This window comes from Pelmatolapia mariae, linkage group LG16_19 (assembly GCF_036321145.2).
Source record: "Pelmatolapia mariae isolate MD_Pm_ZW linkage group LG16_19, Pm_UMD_F_2, whole genome shotgun sequence".
Lineage (NCBI taxonomy): Eukaryota > Metazoa > Chordata > Actinopteri > Cichliformes > Cichlidae > Pelmatolapia > Pelmatolapia mariae.
In genome coordinates, this window is record NC_086241.1 from 9982945 (window position 1) to 10007897 (window position 24953).

At 38.4% G+C, this 24953-nt stretch overlaps 2 protein-coding genes across 3 annotated transcripts; both read right to left on the bottom strand.

Annotated features, from left to right (window-relative positions):
- Nucleotides 1-8697: 8697 nt before the first annotated feature.
- LOC134646125 (histamine N-methyltransferase-like) lies at nucleotides 8698-14248 on the bottom strand. The gene is made up of 7 exons (XM_063499840.1): nucleotides 13906-14248; nucleotides 13666-13808; nucleotides 12267-12319; nucleotides 10812-10919; nucleotides 10096-10226; nucleotides 9588-9681; nucleotides 8698-9051 (listed from the first exon to the last, which is right to left on the bottom strand). The coding sequence occupies exons 2-7, from the start codon at nucleotides 13797-13799 to the stop codon at nucleotides 8699-8701; spliced, it is 873 nt and encodes a 290-aa protein (XP_063355910.1). The 5' UTR covers nucleotides 13800-13808; nucleotides 13906-14248; the 3' UTR covers nucleotide 8698.
- Nucleotides 14249-15179: 931 nt separating this feature from the next.
- LOC134645489 (histamine N-methyltransferase-like) lies at nucleotides 15180-24293 on the bottom strand. 2 transcript variants are annotated; one of them, XM_063498944.1, is made up of 8 exons: nucleotides 24219-24293; nucleotides 22917-23020; nucleotides 21558-21704; nucleotides 19509-19561; nucleotides 18542-18649; nucleotides 16915-17045; nucleotides 16656-16749; nucleotides 15180-15679 (listed from the first exon to the last, which is right to left on the bottom strand). In XM_063498944.1, exons 3-8 carry the CDS (start codon nucleotides 21692-21694, stop codon nucleotides 15318-15320), a joined length of 885 nt encoding a protein of 294 aa, XP_063355014.1. In that variant the 5' UTR covers nucleotides 21695-21704; nucleotides 22917-23020; nucleotides 24219-24293; the 3' UTR covers nucleotides 15180-15317. The 2 variants fall into 2 exon arrangements, with proteins under 2 accessions (XP_063355014.1, XP_063355013.1); XM_063498943.1 differs by lacking the exon at nucleotides 22917-23020 and having other exon boundaries at nucleotides 24219-24280.
- Between the last annotated feature and the right edge of the window lie 660 nt (nucleotides 24294-24953).

The window sequence follows — 24953 nt, forward strand, 5'->3', positions numbered from 1 at the left end:
CAGGACATTCAGTGTCAAACTTTATATTAACCATCAAATGTTGCCCCCAGGGCAAGAGACTGCCTCCTCTGCAAATAAATCCAAAATGGCCATCCCAAGAAGATTTCCCCAAGCCTCCAGACGTTCATGCTTTAGATTAAAAAATGTGTAATTCCATAGCCATCTGGCTCGAGAAAGGAATTTAAGAGCTGTGTGGATGCCAGCCCGATGCCACATCTTGGAATGGGCTATTGCTTTCCAAATTGCTCTGGGCTGTGTCCCTTTCCATGTATTTGTGCAATAGCATTAGCTTGTTTTCTGTCTGCCCTCTCCTCTTTATAAAGTTTAAAAAGTAATCTTTTCTCAGAGCATGGCTGTTTCTGATAAGGAATCTAAACTAGGTCAAGGACTCAGAGTAAAGTCATTGAACAGTAATTAAAGCACCCGCTGATGCTACAGTTCAAAATGTCTCCACCATGAGCTTTGAGATAGAAATCCATTCAAGGATTTGGAAAGCCTTTGTTTCACTCTCCTCATGAGTAAAATCACTTCATTCTTTTTTTTTGTCAGGGAAACTGAGTAATTAAGTGAGCAGAGTTATTATCGAGCCACTGGAGTGAATCGAGAATTCTGCCTGATCACCTACGTAATGTGATGCCCAGTCATTCAAAGGGGTGGCAGTAAGTTGAAAACAATTTGGGGGCTGGCTGATCAGCATATGAGAAATCCATTTTCCAGAAATGTACATTTTACATTGTGACATTGTGAAGGATCATCTTGGTACACAAATACAGTAAGTAGCAGTAAAAACCAGTCCCTTGTGATTTTAATTTCTATATTATCCTTATATCAGACTTCTATTGTTATTAGGCCTACCATTAAAACATGTGTTGCACTACCAATAACTTAATGGTATTTTTTACTTACAGTACACTGAGCCAAATACACATGTATGTAAATTTACTGTATCCAAAAATAAAAATGTAAAAATTTGCACGTACAATAAGCCTCCTTTTTAAAACCAGACTACTGCTAAGAAGTTCTGAAAGTCATGAAAAGAAAAAAAAATAAACAGAAATATATGCAGATCTGGAGAACAATACACGAACTAATATTCCCACCAATGGGACCACCATTGCCTTGTGAAATACATAATCCCTTTCTGTAAGAAGATGATATTTGGCAGCCACCTCCATCTACTGTAACATTGTGCCTATGGTCTTTTTGCTTCTTTAGGAGAGCCACTGGCTGAGCATTTGAAGTTTTAATCTGGCGCTCCAGAGACTAAGGTCACCTTTCACTATCCCCCCCTCTCCCTCTTTTATTTGCTCTTGCTTAGTTCTGGCAACCCTGCCATTTCACACACTATTAAAAGAAATCTGCTAATGCAAGGAATGAGGTCCTTGGCTTGTGGAATGGAAAATGATGGCATTTCTGAATTCTGTCTCTCTAAAAAAGACCCTGGGCGTCTTGTGCAGGGTTTATGACCCTAAGATTAGTCACTTTTTGGTGCTGGATGTACTGCCTTGGGCTATTTCTGCCAGAAACTGATTTTCATATTGATGTGCGACGTTGAACCCTCTCCAGTCCACATATTGGCTCATGCATCACCTGGACTGTGCAGCTGTCAAGCCTCAGTGATAGCAAGTGAAGCAGACAATTCCTCTGTTAATAAATAAACAAGTGAGGGTGCAAGTACGTATAATATTCCAAAGGCTCGAGGCATCCAACTACGCACCGCACATTTCATTAACATTAACATTGCATGATGTTCAATTTCAATTTGTCCTGATTTCCTGTTACAAAGCATAATTATGGCATGTTTATATATTACTTGTGTCAAGAATAATAATACCACCACATCTTGAGCCGCCTTCACTTTGTCATTGAGTATTGTAGTCTTCTCTCCTGAGCAAATTTGTTTTTATTGGGCTTGTCCTTTTAAGCAACACAAATTGGAATTAAAAAAAAACTCAAAACAGATACATGCAAATGGATAAAACTTCTTTTCAATCTTTACTTGCACTTATATATCTGTGTGGATATATAGCAACATGGCTAAAAGTAAGACCAGGTTACTAACACTGTATGCGATATACTTTATACTACTGGCCTTTTTACACTTGTCAAGGAAGAGAAAAAAAGAGCAGTTGGGGAATTACATGGAGCACAGCTTTGCATGCATTACACAGAGAAGACTAAGGAGAGATTATCCAGGGCCAGATGTGTCTCTCTCCAAGGAAAAAACACGCAGTCCGCTAAGAAGCAGCAATATCCTGCCGCTAGTAAGCGTCAAACAGCAGGGCGTTGACGGTCGGCTGTCTGGAGCATCGTGCCGGCTGTCTCTGAATTTGCAAGATTTCAGGTTTAGGAAGCAGTCGTCTTTTAATGTTGTCGACACATGCTCCATCATACTTTAGACAAGTGTTTTCCAAGTTGACTGATTGACGGTAATGCAGCATTAACTTCTGTTTGCTCACAGGCAAATGTCATCTGTTTATTTCTGAGAGAGAAAATATGGGGTTCAAGTTTGTCTATGAGCAGAGCAGCTTTTCCCCAGCAGAAGAGACCGTCATGCAAAGAGTCCGGAGCATTGCAACACTGAAACCCTCAAACTAGATCTGTACACACTATATTACTTTGGGTTCCTAACGTTGCCATGCCCACTTCCTCTGGTTTAATTGTAATAAATGTGTTTGATGTCTTCGATGAGCATTTCAGTGTTATGACATTCTGTAGTTCATGAGCTATGACTCCATAGCACAGAAACCAGCATGCTTCTCTAGGTGCAGAATTGTGTTTTATTGAACCAGGGCTTGTCAGCATTTTTGGTGAGCTGGTAAAATATAATTGTGTCATCCTTTATAAAGCAGTGTTGGGTTGACAGCACCCACAGAAGCTTCATTTCTCTGCTTTTTATTGGGGTGTGAAGAAGGGACATTCTCTTGGTGATGAATAACGTCTCTCTCGCATGAAGTCAAGGTAAAACACACTCACAGTGGTGGTGTGCTCCACTGGATGTACATGGATCATTTAAAATGAAATCAATTCAGCTGAAGAATTAGAGCTGGTTGCCGTAATGGTTTTTATCTGACACCCATCAATACCACTATTGATTTGCAAGTAGGATCGAATCTTGTAAGGACTGAGTGAAAAAAAAAAAAAAAGATACAAATTTGGCACAAAAATATCAAAGTACTATTGCAACGAATGCACTGAGGTAGAGTGACATCCGTTAATGATTTTCTCTGTTCCCTAATGCTAAGTGTTTGAATGTTTAATATACCAAAGCCAGCAATCTTTTAAATCTAAATCTCTTCATGTTTTTGTAACAACACTGAACTTGTGCATATATTCTCCAGTTGGTTCTCTGCTTATGTGTAATTCAGAAAAAATCTAATCACATTTTTCTATAGAATTTAATCATTTCTTCTCTTAAAGAAACAAACATCAGATGACAAATATACCCCAGCACACCTGCACTACAATATATCAAGATCAGCGACCATCTTTATTGTGTTCAGGTTCTTACCGGGGCTATAAACACCTGTTTATGGATACAAAGAAACAACAGTTTCACATTTCTTTATAATTGATTTTGTCAGAAACACTATGAGGCCAAATAAAATTTAAGAACCAGAGGATCCGTGTTCATAAGTTATTAAGGCAGGGAGGGGTCGCATCAGGGACTCGCGCTTTAAATAGAGCTCCAAAGTTTCCAGCTTCATTTCCTATGCACAATCAAGCTCAGACCCAAGAGATGGAGGATATTTAAGGTCCGATGAATGGATGTGGGCCAGAAACGGCATTTAATAAAAGCAAAAGACGAGATACAAGTTGATTAATGCAATGAGGAATAATAAAGCCATAGCAGATCTACGGGGAAATGTAAGGTCTTATTTTCTTTTTCTCTTGACAGGGATTAAGTACAAATATCCCTGCTACTGGTATTAACTTCTGGCAGGATTGCTCTGTTTCATGATCAGTTTTTACTCCAAGTCCTGTATCTCTTCACTAATATAGCTGCAAAAGAGAGAGAGAGAGAGACATCATCTTCAGTAATAACAGTAATAAAACATAGCTGATATCATCTATAGGGTTCAAACGATAAGGGTGTTGAAAGGCCTCTGTCGATACACTGAAGTCACTGATAGTCAGGATGGCAATATTCAGTATCTTTAATTTGGCGTTTTCCAAGCCATGACTCAATGATTTCTCAGTGTTTCCTGCAGATTTCCTTTCTTATCCTTTGCAACAGCATCGCTAAACCTCTAAACATTACTTATTTATTTTCCATTGAATCCCAGACTAATTAAATTCTTGCAGGGTGAACAGCTCTTTCAGGCAGACTGACCCACATCACCAGTGCAGCTATAGAGCCCGGGATATATTAAAGTTAAACTTATGAGTGTGCACAATCCATAGTTAGAGAATTATGAACATTAAAAAGAGTATGCAAATGTTTTTTTAATATAAATAAAAAATAGTTCTGCTCTAATCATGTCAGAGAAACCTATTAGTTAATAAAAGCACAGCTTACATATCAAACAAACCCTATTTGAGCAACAACTTCAAGAGAAAATCTCTTATTCTGCATTAGGTTTCCTTTTTTAAAAAACTTTTCTTCCACATCCCACACAATGACAAGCACAGCCCCAAACCCTGAACCTTGTGAGGGGCATTTAGTGGGGGTAAACGTCACAGAGTGTAATTAAAGAGGAGCTTGCCCTCAGGAACTCTCCCAGTTGACAAAGCGAGTAAGTGACAGTGTCTGTTTTTTCTTTTTTCTATCAAACCAGCAAATATTGACTTAAAAGAGCATGGCTTAGAGAAATATCAAGTTGTTTCACAAAATTGTTATCACTGTTTGTCAGACACATATAGAATTCTTCTAAAGTGGCCCGTTTTTCATTTCAACTTTTTTCCTCTCGACACAAGTTAAACGACTGTGCTAGAAAAAAAAAGTCTAAACTAGTATGATTTATGAAATCATCAAATGTGTGTTATCTGTAATTGATCAAAAATATGAACAGAAGCGGCCAATTAGTGGCATGTTTGGCCTGCTTTATCTGTCCCACTAATGGTACTTCTGGAATAAATATGGTGCCATATCTTATCTGTGGCAATTCTCCATATTCACACCCACAGGAACGGTCCTGTACATCAGGCTATAAGGCCTTGAATGGCTAGATTAATGAGACAGACAAAGGTAAACTTGATTAGAGTAGAGTCACCCCATTCCACCCTTTCTGATTTGTAGTTAATCGCCTTGGATTGATTTAAGCCTTTGATTCTATAAGATCACTTCTGCGCAGCAGAATTTGCACCGACTCGGAGAAAAGAGAAATTTTGCAGCAGGGATTTCCACCTTGTTTTCTATCGACTGCTAATTGATGTTAGATAAAATTACAAACTAAGAAAAGTCCTGGGAATCATCAATCAAATAGCCATATTCTGCTGTACTCAGACCTATGGAGGACAGCTGCTATATAACAACGGCTGCTAAACAGGACTAATTCTCTAGAATGAAATATGCTGCAGAGGACGGCCATTTACAGGACCGGTATCAGAGCTATATTTCAAGGCCCAGCCGCAGCCTCTGCCCATTAAAGTGTGTGTGATGTATTTTAGGGCCGGTTTATGTCCTGCTCTTTTCTCAGAGAGGGCTACACACTGACATGATGGCTGATAGAAGATGCTTCTGGGCCAGCAGTGGCTCTCCATACAGAGTAAACCAGAGCAGAGGCTATATTATTAAAGAAGATAGACATCTGAAGAGTCAATTTGGCCAAACTGTGTGAATTCAGATTAGAGAAATTCCAAAAATGTCATCGCTGCTTTCGTTTTTATTTGCCTTTACAAATAAATGTAAGCACTGGTATCATAAATGTGCATTTAGTGGCTGGGATTAGGTTTATCCCTACCAGCTTTAGTATTCTAGGATACACTATTATCAGCAAGACTGTTGGAAAACCATTTTACAGCAGAATAAAGGTACGCATATGGAAAACAATGCACAACATTTACTTGACCTCCACAGTTGCTATATTTATGGGTTAACACTGCTACTGTATGTGCACTATCAGCACCTATTACACGTGAAAACAAATGGTGTGAAGTTATGGTCAACAAAACAACAAGATTCTTTCTTTATATACGTTAGGTGCAGTAGGTGTGACGATGGTATCTCCTAGTGAGCAAAAACAATGCTGTTTTTCTGTTTTACTCTGGTTTAGCTTTTAAATTTTACATGTGATACTTTTTAGCAGTGTTATATTAAATTCATTAATTACAGGAGAATTAAAGCAGCTGTGAATGAAGCATATTCTCTGCCTAACAACACGTCTCAAAGACATTTGCTGAGCCAAGAAAATAATTTTAAAACAGCCCTACTAGTGGGAACAGCACATAATTTAAGGCATAACAGTAGTCACACTTTGAACACATGGCCTGTTTCCTCATTGCCCCTAAAGATTGAAGACACAACTTAGAAGTTCAGCTCTGATTGCCCGCCAGATGGCCATACCGGAGAGATCACTTTTCTGAGAAAGACTTTCACCTGGAGGCTTCCTTAATCGTGTTAAAATTTTACTGCAGCATCTGACATCTGACCAGCGTGCTGCATGGCCAGTATGGGAAGAAAGTAGTTATGGATATTTCGGGCTCAACCCACAGCTTTCTCTGCATCGTCTGCATAATATAAAGCCCGCGAGTTTCATAAGCAAATAGAAATCTGCATCACGCACCCTTCAAAGACGTGGCTTGTCATTATGGCATCAGCTAATAAGCAGGTGGCAGGAAGTAAATAAAAACAATATCCAGCTAATAATATGACAATACCCAGCTGTTCGGCACTTCTGAGTATAATCAATCACCTGGACAACAAGGTGATCTATAAAAATTTCATCACATTTATCTAGTGGAGAACTTCTACCCTGATAAGACACCAACTGCCACATGAAGTAAATAGTTCTTGAAGAACATTAGTGGCAAGCAGTGTATTGAGGTTGATTATCTCTGTGACTAATGCTCTGTCACTCTGTGGTATGAGAGGGCCCAGCGAGGACCCCCAGTAATGGAGCCTGAGCAGGTGCTGAAAGCCCATTGACATCAGGGGGGAGTGCACTGACAAGAATTTCTGATGAATTTCAATTACTGATCTATTAAAGCTAATGAGGTAAATGAACAGCCAGAATACATTTGCCAGATAGCTTGAGACAAGACCTCAGCCGTTCCACTGGATTGTGTGTGTATGTGGCCACAGCAGACGGCATAACGCCAGTGTAGAAATGAAATAACTGGGCGAGTGGGAGCTGAAAATATAACAGTCAAATAACCACTGGTAGCTCGGGAATTAAATGCTTAATATTAAGCACACTGTTATGGCTAATAAAAGTTTCCACCGTTTGCTGTCATGGCCTTACTGAATGTAGGGATAGCATGCCACCTAGTGGAGCTAGTGCAACATAGCATAATGCAGGTTCACCTGCATTATGAGAGTTGCAGCACCATCTGCAGGCTTTATTGTGAACAGCAGTTTATTTAAATAAAAAAATTATACCATGAAAAATTGCCCTGTATAGGTTGAAAACCTCCAGGTACACTTCGAAGCTACCTTGCACTTGGGTAGGTTATTTAATTACAGGTAAATTATATATATATGGAAGACATAAATGATCTTTTCAATACAGATGCACAACTAATGACATAAAAAAACGTAATGCTAGCTCTTGATTGCAAGAGACACGCCCAACTAATAAAATACAATTAATTCATATAAAATAGAGCTTTCTTTAATTAAAATTTAGATTAAAATTACAATGTGGAATATATCCTTTTTAATATGGGCACTGGGCATCTTTGAACTAGCTAATCATGTGACACCTCATGGATATCAGATTGTGCACAATGATAAATATTGATCAGCTAATCACATCCTTAATCAGAGTTCAGCAAAGACCTGCCAGCTCAGCATAACTCAATACCTATGATCTATCTGTGATAATTAATGTTATAAAATAAATATTCTTTTTTTGTATTTAGTATCTTTTGGAATGTTTTTTTAATACCATTTGAAAACACATTGTGTCAACTAAGAATATACCAAAAGTTGTCTTTATTTTGCTAATAAATAAAGTGCTTCGTTATTTTTTTATACTGTAAGATAAAAATGAAAAAGGTTAAATCTGCTGCAAACCATAATGTCATATTAACACTGATTTAAAAAAAAAAATCATATTACGGAATAGCTTCCTGATTAGGCTACAGATGCTGAATATGTGAAACAACACTGGCATCCAACATTTCTTTAGGTTTAAGATTCAACTGAGAACAAAACAACCTTGGAGGCCGAAAAAAAAAAAAAAAGTAAATATAGAGCAATAACTGGAAAACTTTGTAAAGCCGGGTGATTATTTTCTGTGGCTCTATCACAAGAGCTGACCTTTTCCACACATTAGTGCTGTTCTAACTGTAAAGATATAGATTATAGAGACTTTATCATGAAAGGTCATACCGAGATACTAAACTTCCTAACAGATTAGAAAAAGGCCAACGTTTGATCAAAGCGACTTAGTAGCTAAACGTATGTCTTCTTGTACAGCCACAACTTTTACTCACTCGAGAAAAACTGAACTATATTGATTTTATTCATTCTTTCTGACAAACTTACAGAATAAAGATCCACCAGAATAGATGGACACTTCTCAACAGCATATATTTAAGCATGAACAAGAATGCAGCTCAGATCGCTGTTGAACAGCACTTTGCCATCCTTCTCTGTGCTGCACTTTCTCCTTAGAAGATCTAACATGCCCGCTCTGATCTCTGGGGTGAAGGACTCGTGGAATTCGTCGCTTCCTGTCATGAAACTCAGCAGGCGTTCTCCATGGCAGCTGCCTGGATTGAAGCACTCGGTAATGTCAAAGGCGTTGGGAGCTGAATGCTCATCGTATTTCAGACCCAGGCTCTCCAGACAGGCAATGACCTCGGCTGATGAACGGTACTCTTTAATGACACCTACACACAGCTCCTTGCTGTACGTCTTCCACAAGGTGTCCCATCCACTGTTGGCTGGATAGTGTGATATTGAAAATCACATAAATTTCAGAATAAAAAATACTTACAACAAAAGTAGTCAAGAGAATTTACTCAAAATATAAAAGTAAAAAGTAGCTCCTTGAAGGCCAGCTATGTGCAAAGCTAACAGAACTTCATTATAAATATAATAACTCAATATTATTAATGGAATATAAATTCTAATTCAACTTTAATTAAAACCTAAAGTAGCTGTTTTTAAGTTTCCCCTCAAATGCATTAAATACAAAACAAACATGCTCAGATATCTATGGATTTTATATATAAAATATAACCCCAAGAGGGCACTATTCTTCCAGTGAAAACAGAAAAATATGTTTGAAACAAGGCTCATCTCTGGTAAAAACAAGAACATAAAAAAACATAACTGTTTGGCTTTGAGTTATGCTGAATATGGTCTCAAAGATTTACAGTATACTTTCTTTACATTCACACAATCTGAATGTGACACCTTTAAACTGTTATACTGCAGACTAATTAATTAAGGATAATTAAAATCAAGTTTGGCTTACCTGCTTCGACAATGATCATAAGTCTGCCGTTAGCTTTTAGAAGGCTGTGGTAAAAGCTGATAGTTTCACAAAGGTTTTCCACATAATAGATCATCTGTACGGGGGAACATTATGGGGAGAACTTTCTAAAGCTTGAATGAATTAAGTGTTATCATTTACAATAAATCTGCCAGGACATTTTGTCAGAGGTTGCTTGACAATTTATCACACTAATTACACATTTATCTGTCAGAATACACTCTACTCCCGCTGTGGTCCCCACTGAATTCAAGCAGCAGTGCAGGATTTAGTGAGGACCCAAATATATCTCATTGTTAACAGAGTCAGACAAGGATATTACACTTTACAATACTTATACTTTATAGTTTGCAGTAGATTTTAGCTCACCACAATCCCACCTTAGGCGAGAAGACAAGACACCATAGAGTGACAAAGCAAATTCTAGAATTCAGCAATGTGTTCCCGCTATTCTTTTGCCATGAATCTGCAGAAGGAAAACTCCTAATACCTGAATCATGTGTATGAAATCAAATTTCTTCATCTCGCCCTTCGTTTTCACTTGCTTTACATAGTCCTCGCTGCTCATGATGTTCCAGCCAAATGGGATCTTCTGAAGACTGGCAGTCTTTGCTACCAAAGCTTTAAGATGAACATAACAAAACCAAATAGCCATCACTAACATTGAGATCTATGCTTATGTATATGCGATACATCAAAACACTGATTACACTGAGATAAAACGCTGGCAGACATCATTTAAGAGAATGCACTGCTTTAAGAACATATAAAGAAAAGGTAAAATAAATATTGGGAGATGCGATTGTAGTCTTCTTCGTTGGTGTACATGAGAAGACTACAAAACATTGATGCATTCACATGAAAGTAACATCAGCAGACGTATCAGTACTTTGGGGTTTGTTCCGATACATAAATACAGACAATACAAGTGATACAAATGATTTCAGATTACGATGTATGCACGTTTTATACAATTTTCAGGTACTGCAAAACAAATGAGTACAGGATGAATTTTAACAACACACAAAGTAACTACTCAGTTCTTTTGGCATTTTGAGAAAGCTCTAAATGTCAGCTGATAATGCTAGTACTATCACTACTGGCACTAATACAGCTGCTTTTCAGAAAGGTAAAGAAGAGCCTGAAGAGAAAAACCATCTAAGTAAAAATATTTCAACATGTGGTGTGAATGTGAATGGTTAATACCTTTGAAGTTGTCTGAGAGTTCAGAGCTGCCCTCCACAATGTCAGCAGTAATAGGAACAGCAGGGAATATAGACTGCAGCAGTGTGAGGATCTGAGCATCCACCTCACCTGGGGGAAAACAAACAAACAAACAAAAAAAAAAAACCAGGAAGTAAGAAGATTTTGAACACCTGTGGCTCCACATAACGCTTTAAAATGAACATGCTCCAAAACATATAGTATAGAACACATAAAAAAAAACCCCTGAAATGTATTCAGAAAAGTCAAATATATATAACGCAGATGTGTGTAATACTTCTTATCATTCTGATTAACAGAATCATTAACAGTTTGTTGTTTGATGTCATTGTGCAATAACCCCAGCGATCTATGACCTATATTGATCATATGTGGAGCCAAGTGCAATCTGCAATAGCTTTGACAGTGACTTACTTTAATGTATTAATGCCCCCACAGATACTGTTATTATGAATTCTCTTTGTTGCACGCCTTTGAAGGGCATGGTAATCAGTTTAATTGGAGCTTTATAACAGCGATTCTCAAACTTTTTCTGGCATGCCCCACTTCAGAAACCAAAAAAAAAAGTATGCAGGATTAAATTTTAGTGAAATAAAGGTCAGCATGACAACATCAGAAAACTCTTTTCTTCAAAAAACCCTGTTCGTTCAGCTGCTCCACTTTAATCTGTGGGGACTGCCAGAGAACCACTGGTTTAAAACAAGTAAATATGTGATGGTCCTGAGTCTTCGACCCACGCTTTTGAGTTTGTTATTTTGTTTTTCCAGAATATTAAGATGCTGATATTCAGTTTAGAGTGCCTCTGAGTTTTGTTAAGTTCTAGTTCCTAGCCCTTGTTTAATCATTTAGATCCCTCTCGTGTCTAGTCTCTCGGTCTTGCTTCTGTGTCTTCTCCAACGTCTCCTGTGTAAGTTATTTGTGCCTCCATGTGTCGTCCATCATGTCTGGTTATGCATGTTAAGTTCTCTCGCTCCCCCTGTTGCCTGTATTTAGTCAGTCTGTGTCTCAGTGTGTGTTTCTCGTAATTCCTGTGTTACTTAGATAGCCTCCTGTGCTGTGTGCGTTATGTTCAGTTTTGCTTCCTTGTCTCATTAGTTCGATTACATTCAGCTGTGTTCCCACCTGTGTTCTGTTCCCTCATTTTCCCTTGTGTGTATTTATGTCTGCATCTCCCCCATACTCTGGCTGTGTGTTCTGCCTGTTTGTTAGTTTCCTAGTTTTTCCCAGTTTGGTTTCATGTCCTCTGTATTTCCAGTAATAAAGCTTAAAGAGTTTTGAGTTCAGTCCTGTTTGAGAGTCTGCATTTTGGGCAGTTTTCCTGCCCACTTCACACCGCCATATGACAAAATAAGCCAAAACTACCACAGCACACATAAACAATGGTCAGTAATGCTACTACAATTAATATTACACTTATTGTTATATTTGATCACATACCTCCACCACTTCCAACACCAAGAACGCCCAGGCTGCTTTTACCCTCTCCAATCCTGCATCAAAAATAAGAACGTTAATAAACCGTTAAAGAAAGTGTACAGTATGTGTGTCACAAAATGTATGCTGGAAAATTACAATCTTACAAAATTGCATTATGGAGCCTCTGTGTTATAGCTCTCTAATTTATTATGGCTGGTGCTAGATTGGATCATTGAATAGATGGGTTGGCAGCTCAGTGGGTCGTACACGGCTCAGCTGCTTGCTTAATTTTTAAAAAAGCTTCACTCCTGAATGGTGGTCTAAAAAGAGCATCTAAAAAGTGACTGTCTGAAAGCATGAATGTTTTCTTTTGTGAAAAAAACTAATTACAGAGCTCAAAGCAAGAGCATTATGACAGCTGCTTTTCAAAACGATCAGTCCAAACCTCTAAATAATCAAAATCTAAAAGGAAAAGAGGAAAATATGAAAATTTAAAAGCTGAAAGCCATACATTTTTGTTATTAAGCATTTCACCTCTACTTACAATATGGAATTCAATCTATCAGACTAAGCATTTTTCATTTAATAAATAACTAAATGTACCTCACCAACTTAAGTAAACAGCAGATGTTTGAGATATCAAGTGAATAAAGACAAGTGTAAAGGACAAACTACACGTGTACTGTTGGTCACTGAATTCTTTCAGGGGGTTTATTAAAAAATGACCAGTCTTGCTGAGCGCAAGTTAAGATTATTTGAATAGACAAATTGTGGATATTCAGGAGATCATGGTGAAATTTAACTTTTTATAAAAGGGCTGTGCGACAGTGAAAGAGACAAGAAACCTTTCTTCTAGTCTGCCCGTCTGTTTTAAATAGCTGTGTGACAAATACGGATAAAAATGTAATAACCAATCACAGCATAGCATCCATCAGGCTGATCCAATTTAGCACCAAATGGGTTGTTTTGACATATTAAGGACAATCTGAAAGAAATTGAGTTTTTGAATGGAAATTCAGATTGTGTGCGTGCACTGCAGCTTGCATGAAATTGTAGGCAATTTCTTCTGCCTTTAAAAAGACATTTTGAAGTTATCTGCACAGACCCTGGTGGGCTAAATTACCCCATTCCCTAAAACAGCACGTAACATAAGGAAGGCAACAATTTAAGCCTGGATAACTAAATGGATAAATGCTCAAACGACTTTCCATAAACTAGCACAGACCATACTGTGGTGGAACTTCAGACAGTATAAGCATCTACTGTCGACGAGTGGAGGACACAGCTGCAACTTATGTCAAAGTTTTCACATTCCAACCCTTGAGTACAGTCATTACTGTAGTGCTGCATGAGCAGTCTGTCCCCTACTCTTAACTTGGACTATGGGTTATTACTTCAAGCATTTCATTTCCTGCTGTACCTTTTAAATTCTCTTGCTAGGAGATTGTTAACACACTGCACAATGGCCTTGTGCTCTCCTGAGTGTTCCAGATAGAACTGGAAAATGTGGACATTGTCACCCTCATAACAAGTGTGCTGTGCTTCTGCAGCCATGACTGATTCCTGCAATGCACAGAAATCAAAAACAACAACATAAACAAGTTGCTCACCACACTTTAATTATTTTAGTTACATCATAAGAATAAAAAAAAAAAAATACCTTAAATAGCTGTAGCCTCTGAGGAGATCGAGTTTTTCCCCTTCTTTTGAGTTGCACACTTTACATTCCCTCCCACAAAGTGGACTGGCTTCAAAGTCGTCTCTCCAAAACGCAAATAGTGGGCGTCCTGAACTGTTGGACTGGTTGTGGTGAATGAGAGCAGAGACCCAACTGCTCTCCCCCTTCTTTTAAGTTGTGGTGTTTCTCTTCTCTCCCATAAATGGGCTGGGCTTCAAAATTTTCTCTGTAGAACAGAAATAGTCGGCTTTCCTCAACCTGTTCGATTGGCCTCACCTGCCCTTAACACAAACCAAACATATGTAAAGTATGCACCTCTTTATATGATCTTATACATGTCATGGTTACATGGTTGTTTTACTGATCAGTAGCTGAATGCTGAAAAGTGGGGTTGTATGGGATTATAGTACTAGTTGCTACTAGTTCAAGTGTTTGCAGATCAGATGCATTAATTATGAAGTGTGCATTTGAAAGGCTCTCTAAATTACATTTCAGTAAGTAAAGTTGTCCTCAAGATGGTGCCAAAAGTTCAGCTATATCGGCAGAACATCTGCTGCCACAGCATACATCATCTTTACCATTTTCTAAATATTAACAGCACAAGTTGTTGAGCTGAAAAGACATTCTGGAGTATAAATATATTTAAGCTGCAAAAGGTTATAACAGTTATTGTGAACAATCCCCAAATCCGTCACAATGCCGTGATTATGATGAATCTACTCATCTAGGAAAACAATTTATTTTTAATGTATAAACCATCTTAATTTCAAAATGCTATTGTGACAGCTTCATCTTAGAATCAGTTGTATAAGTAACTTACTTCAACTTTATGCATGTCCAGTACAAGCAGCGTCTTTAATTCATCTACTTCTCAATTAAAATAAATATCATATTCAAGTTTTTCAGTATAACAAACAGCTCACAACCTTTCAGCTTATCTAAAATAGATCAGCCTTAATGGAAAACTGAACTGCTTAATGTTCTGTATACTTTTAGATTTTGATTAATACATGTTCCAATGAAAACAACATAATGGGGTTGGCAGTGGAGCACCGAAGCCTGCCAAATACAGCTCATTAAAAATGATACGACGGTGAAATCTAAAGTTAATGTCCGAAGCAGTTTACGACTTATTTGTGGGACTCATAACAAATAGTAGTTATAAACAATTCACTTATATACAAGCATAAACTTTGATTTTATAGAACTATTAAGAAATGCTCTAACAACAGCAGTCAATGGAGTCATTATTTTATTAGTAAGTAGACAAAATATATAAATGGAAGCAGGTGTGTAGATATCCTCTACCCAGCTTATTATATACATCAAGTGCAAAATAAATCAAACAATGTGATCCACCTACTGCTTACATTTACTATACTGACAGTACATGTTTAGGAGAGCTGGTCTAGTACTATTGCTTCAAGGTTGTTGTTGAAGATAACTTTACCGTTGGACTCTACACTACAGCCTGGGTGCCGAAGCATCTCCAGGACACCAGCTCTGAGCTCAGGTGAAGCTGTGTTACTGAAATCCAGCACCTCAGTGAGAAAATCAAGAAGCAGCTCTCCTTTCTCATCTCCTTCAGTGAAACACTCGGTGATATCCATCTGAGATGGCAGCTCATAGCTCTGGTAGCACACTCCCTTGGAGTCCAGGAAGCTTTTGATGTCTCCAGTGGTCACACACTGACTTATGTCGGGTTGACACAGCTGTGCTCTGTAGGTCCGCCATAGCTTCCCCCAACCACTCTTGCCTGGAACAGATGAAAAAGAGGCTATATTACAACAATGACAATTTGACAAGCAGGTGTTTAGCACGGTCACCATCCTAATTTCTGTCTAGAACTGGCCAGAAACTGAATCATACTTGACTGAATAAGTATAAATGAATAATGACTTGCTGGTGGTACAATGCCGGGAGAATTCATCCTCATATGCATCAGAGCAATTTTTTCACCATGGAGATGCTTACATGGATCACGTTGCTATATCGCAGCTCAGGTATTTAATAAATTCAGAGGAAAGACTCAGAGAGAAGTAGGAAATAACAAAAAGCTTTAGCTCCTTCAGGATTCCACTCAGAGCCTTGTTTACTTTCCCTGTTTAAGGTTTTTGTCTTGAAGTTAAAAGTTGCATTTTTATGCATCTACACGTTCACGGATTCAAATTCCAGGAGCAAAGCAGATGACACGAACCTCAGCATACACTGAAGATGTCGAGGAGATTTCAGGGAGATCGGTGTGTGCTAGCAAACTGTCTCTTTTGTTGTCTGCAATATTTATGGACTCATTAGTGCTGACATGGGGAAAAAGGTCAGACTAATATCAAGGTATATTTTTTTTTTTAAATGAAGGACTGGCTGTGAAGAATCTCATTTGGGGTGAGACTGGTTTTGGGCAGCATGGCAGCATGAGATAGTGTCTGAGAGCAGGTGTCTTAGTAAATTGAGTTTTGGCCATTCTTGATTTTCGCAGCAATAAATTTGAACGTTTTTACTGAATTAAGTGAAAATAAATACGTTAAAACAGCAGTATAACTACTGCTCTATATTCTGAAGTGATGTGTGTGTACTATATATCAACTGAATGCTGGAAAAGGTCTGGTTGTTTCTGTAAGATGCCGTTTTAAACCTTTCATCTCCAAATGTACTGCATGTATAAGCAGTATGTTCGTTAGCTATTTGCACCATAATTAAATCGCCCACATGAGAGAAAGAAAATATCCACTTACCAGACACTAGAATTATGAGAAGCTTCCCATTTTTACCAAGAAGACTCTGGAAGAATCTGACAGTTGCTTCGGGATCCTTCACGTAGTATAGCATCTGTCGATTTCACCACAGATAATGAGCTACTAACTGCATTCACAGAATGCCTAATTATAACGCTGTGCCAGACAGATGTTCTAATTGGATTTATTGCTGCCATTTGCCAGAAATGAATGTAACCCAGCTGTGTAAAAAATACAGGGTATGCTCATCGACACCGACCTGTATCATGTGAATGAAGTCCACCTTCTTGGTGGCCTTTTCGGCTTTCCAGTGCTCCTCAAACTCAGAGGCAGTCATCGTGTTCCAGTTGAACTTGATGTAATCTAAATCTGGTTTCTGTGACACTAAAACTGCAGACAGATAATTACTTAGTTATTTATTACAAGTTAACACTGAAATAAAGCTGGCATGAAATTTTACAGCTTACAGTGGCTGATTTTTTTCAGGCCACAATGGAGCTGACACTTGTCACAATGATGAGAGCATTTCTGTAATTTGCAACCCCCCTCTAAAAACAACGCACTTGTTTTGCATCACACTTCATTAAAAACAATGGCGACCACTTGGCACAACCACACAGAGGCCTTTGAGAATGATCACAACGCATTGAAATTAAAATGTTGCAGTGTGTTTGAAACTCTTTGCTGTTCGTGCATCCATCACTGACTTCCAGCATAACAGGGATTCAACTTATATTAAGTTCATGGATTCATTTACATGAGCTAATTGCATCTGCAGTCGTAGGCTGGTAGGTCTTTTGTGGGTGGAATGCTGCTTCTCCGACAAAAAATAGGAGGTTCATTTACTCTATCAATATGTCTCTGCGCAAAGTTTAAATGTCATACATTTTATTTTATTTCTCTACGTCGACATTGCAATCCCCTTAGAATGAACCTTTCAATCATTCGAAGAATTTTTTTCTTACATATCATATTGCTATTTCTTACAGGTTGTGCAAAATCCGATGATGACAGCAGTGAGCTTGCTAGTAGAGAAAAACACAAACCCAGTCACCTGAGGGGTAAAGGCCATGAAGTACACCTCCAGGAGAATAGTCCTAATGGTTTCAAAACCAATTACCAATCACACTTTCACCAAATTCAGAGAGAATTAAAAAGTCTGGAAATCCTCTGCAAGGCAGATCACATGGCAAAATTAGACCATTCAGCATATAAGATGATAAGATCGCCCATCCCTTCTTGTAGAGGCTTACACTTCATGTTGCATCATTTGTAAAAACGCAGCATCTGTCTGCTATCTTGGGGAAACTTAAACACCTTTTGTTTTCTTTGAACTGCCGCTCTAAGGTGACAATTATGATCAGTTCCACAAATAACAAAAGATTTCAACATGCTTTAAAACATTTTTTAAACAGCAAAAGTGTCTCTCATTAGATATTAAGTTGAACAATGCAAAGAACCAGCAACAAAAATCAACAATGAGGAACCAGCGAGTCCCTGCTTTGTGCATTATTTTTAATCAGATATCGTGTCTATAGGAGTTTTGTGTGAGTAATTGGCTGTAGCTTTAATGTATGCAAGGATCCTGGTCAGACAGCAGCAGACTTGAAACTCGTAATGATTCAGTGTTTTACTCAACGATGCTTTAGTCGGGTTCATTCTTGCAGACATTAAAGCTAAACTCTACAGTGCCACTGGTGGTTAAAGGACGATTTCCTGCTAATATATGAACCGGTGAATTCTTAAGATGCTGTTTTTCACCAATAAAAATATAATAATATCCTTTTTTGCTTGTAAATAAATACTGAACCCTATTTTGGACAGCTGAGAATACAATGATTCATTTTGTGTTGTGTGAGAGAAGTGTGTGCCTGTAAAGACTGTACCTTTGTAGTTATATAGCTGCTGGCGGCTAGGCTCCACCACCTCGTTATCCACCGTCACCCCTGGGTGCTTCTTATGGAGCTCAGAGAGCATCTCTAGGTCAATCTCACCTAAAGGCACAGGCACACTTTTTATTTGGAAGACAAAGTAGCAAACACAAATTTGACCCACTTTCCCACAGTTCCCAAACTGCTAAAAATAATTGAAAATAAAATTTCCACTTTTAGCCAAACAGATCAACATCAGTTCAAATGGTGCAGGAAGCAGCTAACAGCATGTTTCAGTTTTGCAGAAAATCACACATTTTCTGTTGCAGTAATTACAGAAGTGAAAAAAAAATGTAATTCAACACCATGAGAGATAGTTATCACAGCGATACCTTTTCAGTATCACGTAACCAGGGATTTGGCTCTAATTCTAACTAAAGGTGACAGGTTGCCATGTACAAAGGAGCTCATCTGGACACGTGTTAAATCTTTTAGATTGAATAATATCTTTCAGGGGAGTTTCCAGTCATTCTAATGTATTTTGCAGCCGAAAAGAGAATCCGTAATGCTCCAATATGATTCTGACATGACAGCTCAGTAAATTAAAAGGATTGGCGGAGACATAACCAAAGGGTAACAGCTCTCTGGGGGCATGTACTGGGTTTGCTCAGGAAAAATATTAACCTTGCTGTATCACGGGCACTGAAAACAATGTGCAGTAAAGCTATAGAACAGCGAGGTCATGCGGTCTGGCCTGGGTTGAAGATTAATCTCACAAACTGGACAGATGTCTACAAACTGCTGGCAGTGATAATAAGGGCAAAGTTTTGTTGTTTTTTTTCTGTTGCAACCATAAATGAAAAAACTGCAGCAACAGCAGTAACAGATGTCTTACGCAATGTCTTGTCACTTTCGATGTTGCGCAGGTCGCGCTGCTTTTTAACGCGTCACATTTAGACCAGTGGTAATAGAGTTTTCTTACCAGCTCCACTTCCAACTCCAATGACATTCAGATGTGACTTTCCATCTCCAACGCTGAGGAGAGAGCAGATAAAACACTTCAGAAAGGTTCACATCCTCCAACCTGTGACATGTGGGTCACATTTTTGGGCTTGTAACTGTCAGTTCTCCCTGACACTTGGGCATGTGAGATGTTCTGAAGTAGCGACTGAAGAATCTACAGATACCCAGGCTTTGATTATTGCTGTGGCATGTTCTGTCACTCACTGTATGATTTTTAATAACACCTTTTTAATTTACTCATGAGTCACATCTTTCCAGAGTCCTCTCTGATCTGCTTTTTAGACCTGCACAGAAGAGGAGAGGGTTTGTTTTTGGTTTTCCGCTGCATGTCAATTGCCTCCCACAGCTTATATCAACAGAAAATAACACAGGAAGAGATGGAATTTCCATAGCAATCAGTCATTGTCTTTTACAATCATGCACATATTGTTTGGCTGGTTAATCTAGTATGTACACTTGTGTAGGCAGTTATTTGATTCTGTGAGTGAAACGGTACTTACATATTCCGCTTTGGGCTGTAGTGCAGTCCTAATCACTCAGCAATTCTGACTGCTTTCAGCAGTATTAAGCAGAGCACATGTTGACTGATTGACACAGCTTAGTCACTTAATGGTCTGTGTGCTCCAGATCTTCCTTTTCACACTGTATTTTGTCACCTCTCGACATATTCCAAAATGGTCTGATGGTATGAGTGGCTGAGGTTTATACAAGAGGCCCAACATTAAAACTAACCACGGGTGAAGTGAATTATATTGATCATCTCGTTAAACTGTAATTATCTAGGGTCCAGGCATTTATGTGTATGTTTTTTAAACCTATATCACCGATCTAAACATTTCTCAACTGGTCAGGAATGCCATACAGAACATGACAGACACCCTAAAGTGGTTGCTCAGCCTTCAAACTCCCTATTTGCATAATCCATAAGGTGCAACAGAAGAATCCAGTCCAAGAAGGCTCCACAGATTAGCTGTAATTGCTAATTAATTGTAATCGATCGCAATTGCTCATAGGGCAATCATAGAGATCCATGCACCGAGATGTGTGTAGAGATGTGTCTTTGACACACGGGGTACTACACAATATTGTAGTTCGATGGTTTAAATGTTGTGGCTCATTCTTAATGATATTTGAAAGGTTTCAAAATGACTTCATAGACTTTGCATAGTTAAGTAAAATAAGAAACGACACACAACAAAATATATACTTTATAATGCCTGATTGTATATTTTTGAATTGACTCACCTCTAATAAGATTACAATAAATGGTTGCCACCCAATTCCCACTTACTTTTAACCCTGACTAATGTTGATACTACCATGCATCTAGTCTAAGGAGCTTGGAAAGAAAGCAATTTTCTTTAAAAGAAACTTAAAGAAGTCCAGACTGCCGTGACTTAGATGAAGTCTACCATGACCTAGATGACTTAGAACCTACACAGACATATCAAGTGTTTAAGTTAATTAGCTGTTCTTAAGGGTTTTCCATCCATCGGTCCATTTTCTTTCACTTATCCAATTTGGGATTGCAGTTTTGGGCTAAATCCAGATCACCCAGAGAGCACCCATGAGAATACAGGGAGAATATACACAATCTACACAACCGGCTGGTGGATTTGAACCCAGGACTTTCTTGCTGTCAGGAGATGATGCTAACCACCACAACACCAGACATGAGTTAACTTTTCATTAAATTATTTTACCCAATCTGCCCTAATCTACATCTCAAATTACCATATTAAAAGCAGCTGAGGTTAAAGGTTATTAACACCTCCTGACTTATGGTACTCTAGTTTATCAGCTTCATTTTTAAATCATATGTTTAATACAGTTAAACCTTACTGTACCGAGTTTTTGAGGCTTGCACCAATGTTTCAGAGTTTTGACAGTAAATTATTGCTTAGCTTTAAATACTGCTTTGATTCTCAGATTCAGCTGTAGTATAATGCATTCCATGTTGAATGGTATGATCGTGCAGAGTTGCTCAAAGCTGTGTGTGGTAGATTACCTGGCCAGTATATCTGGCAGTTTATTGTGGATGAAGTCCTGCATACACTGGTGTTCAGACGAGCGCTCCAAAAAAAGCTGGAAGGATTTCTGGTATCGGTCATCATCATTAACCAAACTCTTGAGTGAAGATGCCATGGCTCACAATCTGCCAAAAAAGAAAAAAAAAAGTATTATTTCAAGTGAGCATTAACATGCTTGCTGTCATATACAAACAATGACCTGCCACGACATGTTACTCAAACACTGTTAACAATGACACATCTGGATAATTTTTGCTTTTTATGCCTGAAAAAGAAGTTTTCTTACATCGAACTTCATCTAAGTCAACATCTCCAAAAGCTTTCCTGTATTTCTTCTCCACTTCAGCTGCTATTGTACTATCTATAGGAATACTAAAGCTGAGCATGCCTCCATGACTGCCGGATCTTAGCAGTCATTACAGAGCAGCCTGTGTATTTAGAGAAATGGCTTAAAAGTGAGAACACAGATTCTGAGCCACTGCTCTCCGAAGGATATGCTTCTTTTATTTTCCCAACACATCCCACTTTCCAGCAGCGAGAGCTGCTTGATGTTGGGTGCCCACCATTGGCTTGTGATCAGACACTTATGTAAATGTGAAACCAATGACCAATCCAGGAACTAAGACAAAGAAAAGAAAAACCTACATTTATGACATTCCACCTACTATAAATGTGAATTTTCTAATTTATACATTTTTTGAAAGACCATCCTAAAAATACCAGACCATGATACGTTTCTAGTACTTAGTTTTAGCAAATACATTTGAAATCATAAATCACTTTCATATGTCCATTTATCTACTTTCTTAAATGCAGCAGATGCTGACATTTACACTGAGCTCAGCTAACATAGCGATAGTTAGTCCAGTCTACCTACACTGTTTGATCAATAACTGGTCAAGGGTCTTTAATCAACCCTGAAACAACACAAGTATTGAAACAGGCAGCCTACAATAGCCGAAATCATGTTTTAACAACAGTCGGTTGTCAACTTACATGTCACTGAATCAATGTTGAACACTGCTGTTGAGTCCTACTCCCTTTTGCACCACTGATCAATATTGGAAGAGCAGTAACATCACTACCAAAGGTCCACAGGACCTTAGTGGTATTTCAGCTAATATTTAATACAGCACACTACAAGGAATACTTCAAAATATTAGCACAATTATAACATTTATCCTGGCTATAGATAAAGGATAAATATATTTAACCGTACAATTTAACATTAGGCTCTAACATGCAAATAACAGACAACTTCACATCAGTTAAAGCAGTTTATTTACTTTATTATCATCAGGGTTGGTTTAAAATTTGGTTTGTCAATTTACTCCTACATTTTCATCCAGACTCCCTTCACCCCGTCTTGACCGTAGCTGTGAACTGCCTGGGTAAAGCAGACTTCACACTGCAACATTGACCAACTGACGAGTTAGACCATCTGGAAAAGAAAACACCAAAGCAAAATATTTATAAAAAAATGAATAAAACATATGATAAAAATATGAAAGGAACACACTTTGTTCTGATTTGGGCTTAACTTTCTCCTAATTCACCCTAACTAGCATTATTCTACTGCCATCCAGGTTATCAGGTACAGTAACAGGCTGACTTCAGAGTATCTGGTCACTGTGACAGTCATCTTTGTCACAGTAACAATGAACATAACACATAACTGGTAAAAAATACATTTTACACAAATATTAGACAAATAACTGAATGCTTACCTGATGCATTTACAGAAGACATCTCTGGGGTTCTGAAATGTTGTCTACCACAGCATCAGCAACATTAATCACTGACTTTTCAACATAATAATGTGGCAGAGGTGAAACCATCTTTAATTTCCCTACCAACTATAAATTATTGACTTTTCAGCATCACTACAAAAAACCCCTATGAATCAGTCTTATTCCAGTGTCGTCACACTGTTTGTCTTCACTGATATCTTAACGCTGATCCAACATTAAATTAACATTCAGATTCGACTCTCGACCACAGCCACGTTTCAGATGAAAAGTCAGTATTTCTTCAGTGTCTTCTTGCTCTTCTAAAGGACCAAATATTCAATGACTGATCCGCAAATCCAGATAAATGTGGGCTGGGATTACCTCTGCGTCACCTGAGGCATGTTCAAACGTGCACCTGTTGCCAATGACAAGTTTCCAAAGCATATAACTAAGTTCCAGGAATAACAAGGAAACCTTCCTTTTCATGGGTGAATTAAAACAACGTTCACAATATAACGCTTGGCCATCGGTTTCAAATTAAACCACGTAAACGGGTGTTGTTGGAAGGACAGTCTGATCAGCAGCCAAGAGTGGCCACCGAGTATCAGGCGGGGAAGTGAGTAACTGTGTCGTGGAAATAGACAAAGTGCAGACCATAAGAAAGTGCAAGAGAAGTGAGGACGGGTACATCATCGGCGGCTTTTGGCTCTCGGCGTCTTTGCGGCGGAAACACAACGCCACACAAACAGGGGAGTCTGCTGCGTCCATCGACGCGTAGACAGCTGCTAAAGCAATTGAAAGCCAGCTGTTGCTCGCTGAACATGTGTCGCAGAGCCAGCTTTGCCATATCTGTTTACGATTTGTTAAACAGCAGGAAAATTGAGCTAAAACACGGCAGTTTTCACTTACATGTGCAGAACTGCTGTCCGGATGTCTGCCCGGCTGGAATAAACCCTCCCACCAGCGTCTCCGCTTGGCTTTATGCAGAGCGAAGTGCAAAGGACACGGCGACAGTGCAGTTTGTCAGATTACGTTATAAAAGAAATACCGTGTCGTTATTTTACATTCAAGAAAAATAGTGTTTAATGTGTTTAGTATGAAACTTGGACACTAAAATGCTTTTTTTTTTTAAAACCACAAGAGAAATTTTTACATTTATTCTAATTTCATGACAGTTGTCTATCCATGCACTTCCGTGTCAATAATTGTGTATTTTTTTTAAACAAATATTTTAGTAAGTTTTGTCTGAGTTGTTATATAGGACATGATGTAAAAGTCTCTTTACACCAGAAGGGGGTTCCGTTTAGCATGAAAATGAGGATATCATTTAATTTGAAGGAAAGGGAATTAAGTAAATGTCAAGTCTTGTTTGTGATTTAGGATTGCCAGACATACCGGAATCAGGACTAGAACTCAAATTAGACAGTTGTTATGCCACAGATCCCTTTTAATATGCTTTAAAAGGGGCGAACAGGGGAGGAGGGGAGTGCTGCTGGTCTTAGTGGTCTATAGCTAATAAATATAGGTCCGGTGTTCAGACATACAACTAGAACAATATTCATTTCATTGCAAGGACTCACATTTGTTTTTTTGTGGGGTTTTTTTTTGGGGGGGGGGGGGCATCAGCATGTTATTAGTCAGAAA

Bases quoted from the DNA above. Each gene is read 5' to 3' on its own strand.
- LOC134646125 (XM_063499840.1), bottom strand. From the start codon at position 13,799: ATGGCTGCAGAAGCACAGCACACTTGTTATGAGGGTGACAATGTCCAC. The intron at 12,320-13,665 runs GTACAGCAGGAA...TTTTTGATGCAG, and splicing joins CTAGCAAGAGAATTTAAAAG to GATTGGAGAGGGTAAAAGCA. The intron at 10,920-12,266 runs GTATGTGATCAA...GTTTTCCCCCAG, and splicing joins TGGTGTTGGAAGTGGTGGAG to GTGAGGTGGATGCTCAGATC.
- LOC134645489 (XM_063498944.1), bottom strand. From the start codon at position 21,694: ATGGCATCTTCACTCAAGAGTTTGGTTAATGATGATGACCGATACCAG. The intron at 18,650-19,508 runs GTAAGAAAACTC...CTGTGCCTTTAG, and splicing joins TGGAGTTGGAAGTGGAGCTG to GTGAGATTGACCTAGAGATG. The intron at 15,680-16,655 runs GTAAGTGGATAT...CATCTGTTCCAG, and splicing joins TCTCATAATTCTAGTGTCTG to GCAAGAGTGGTTGGGGGAAG.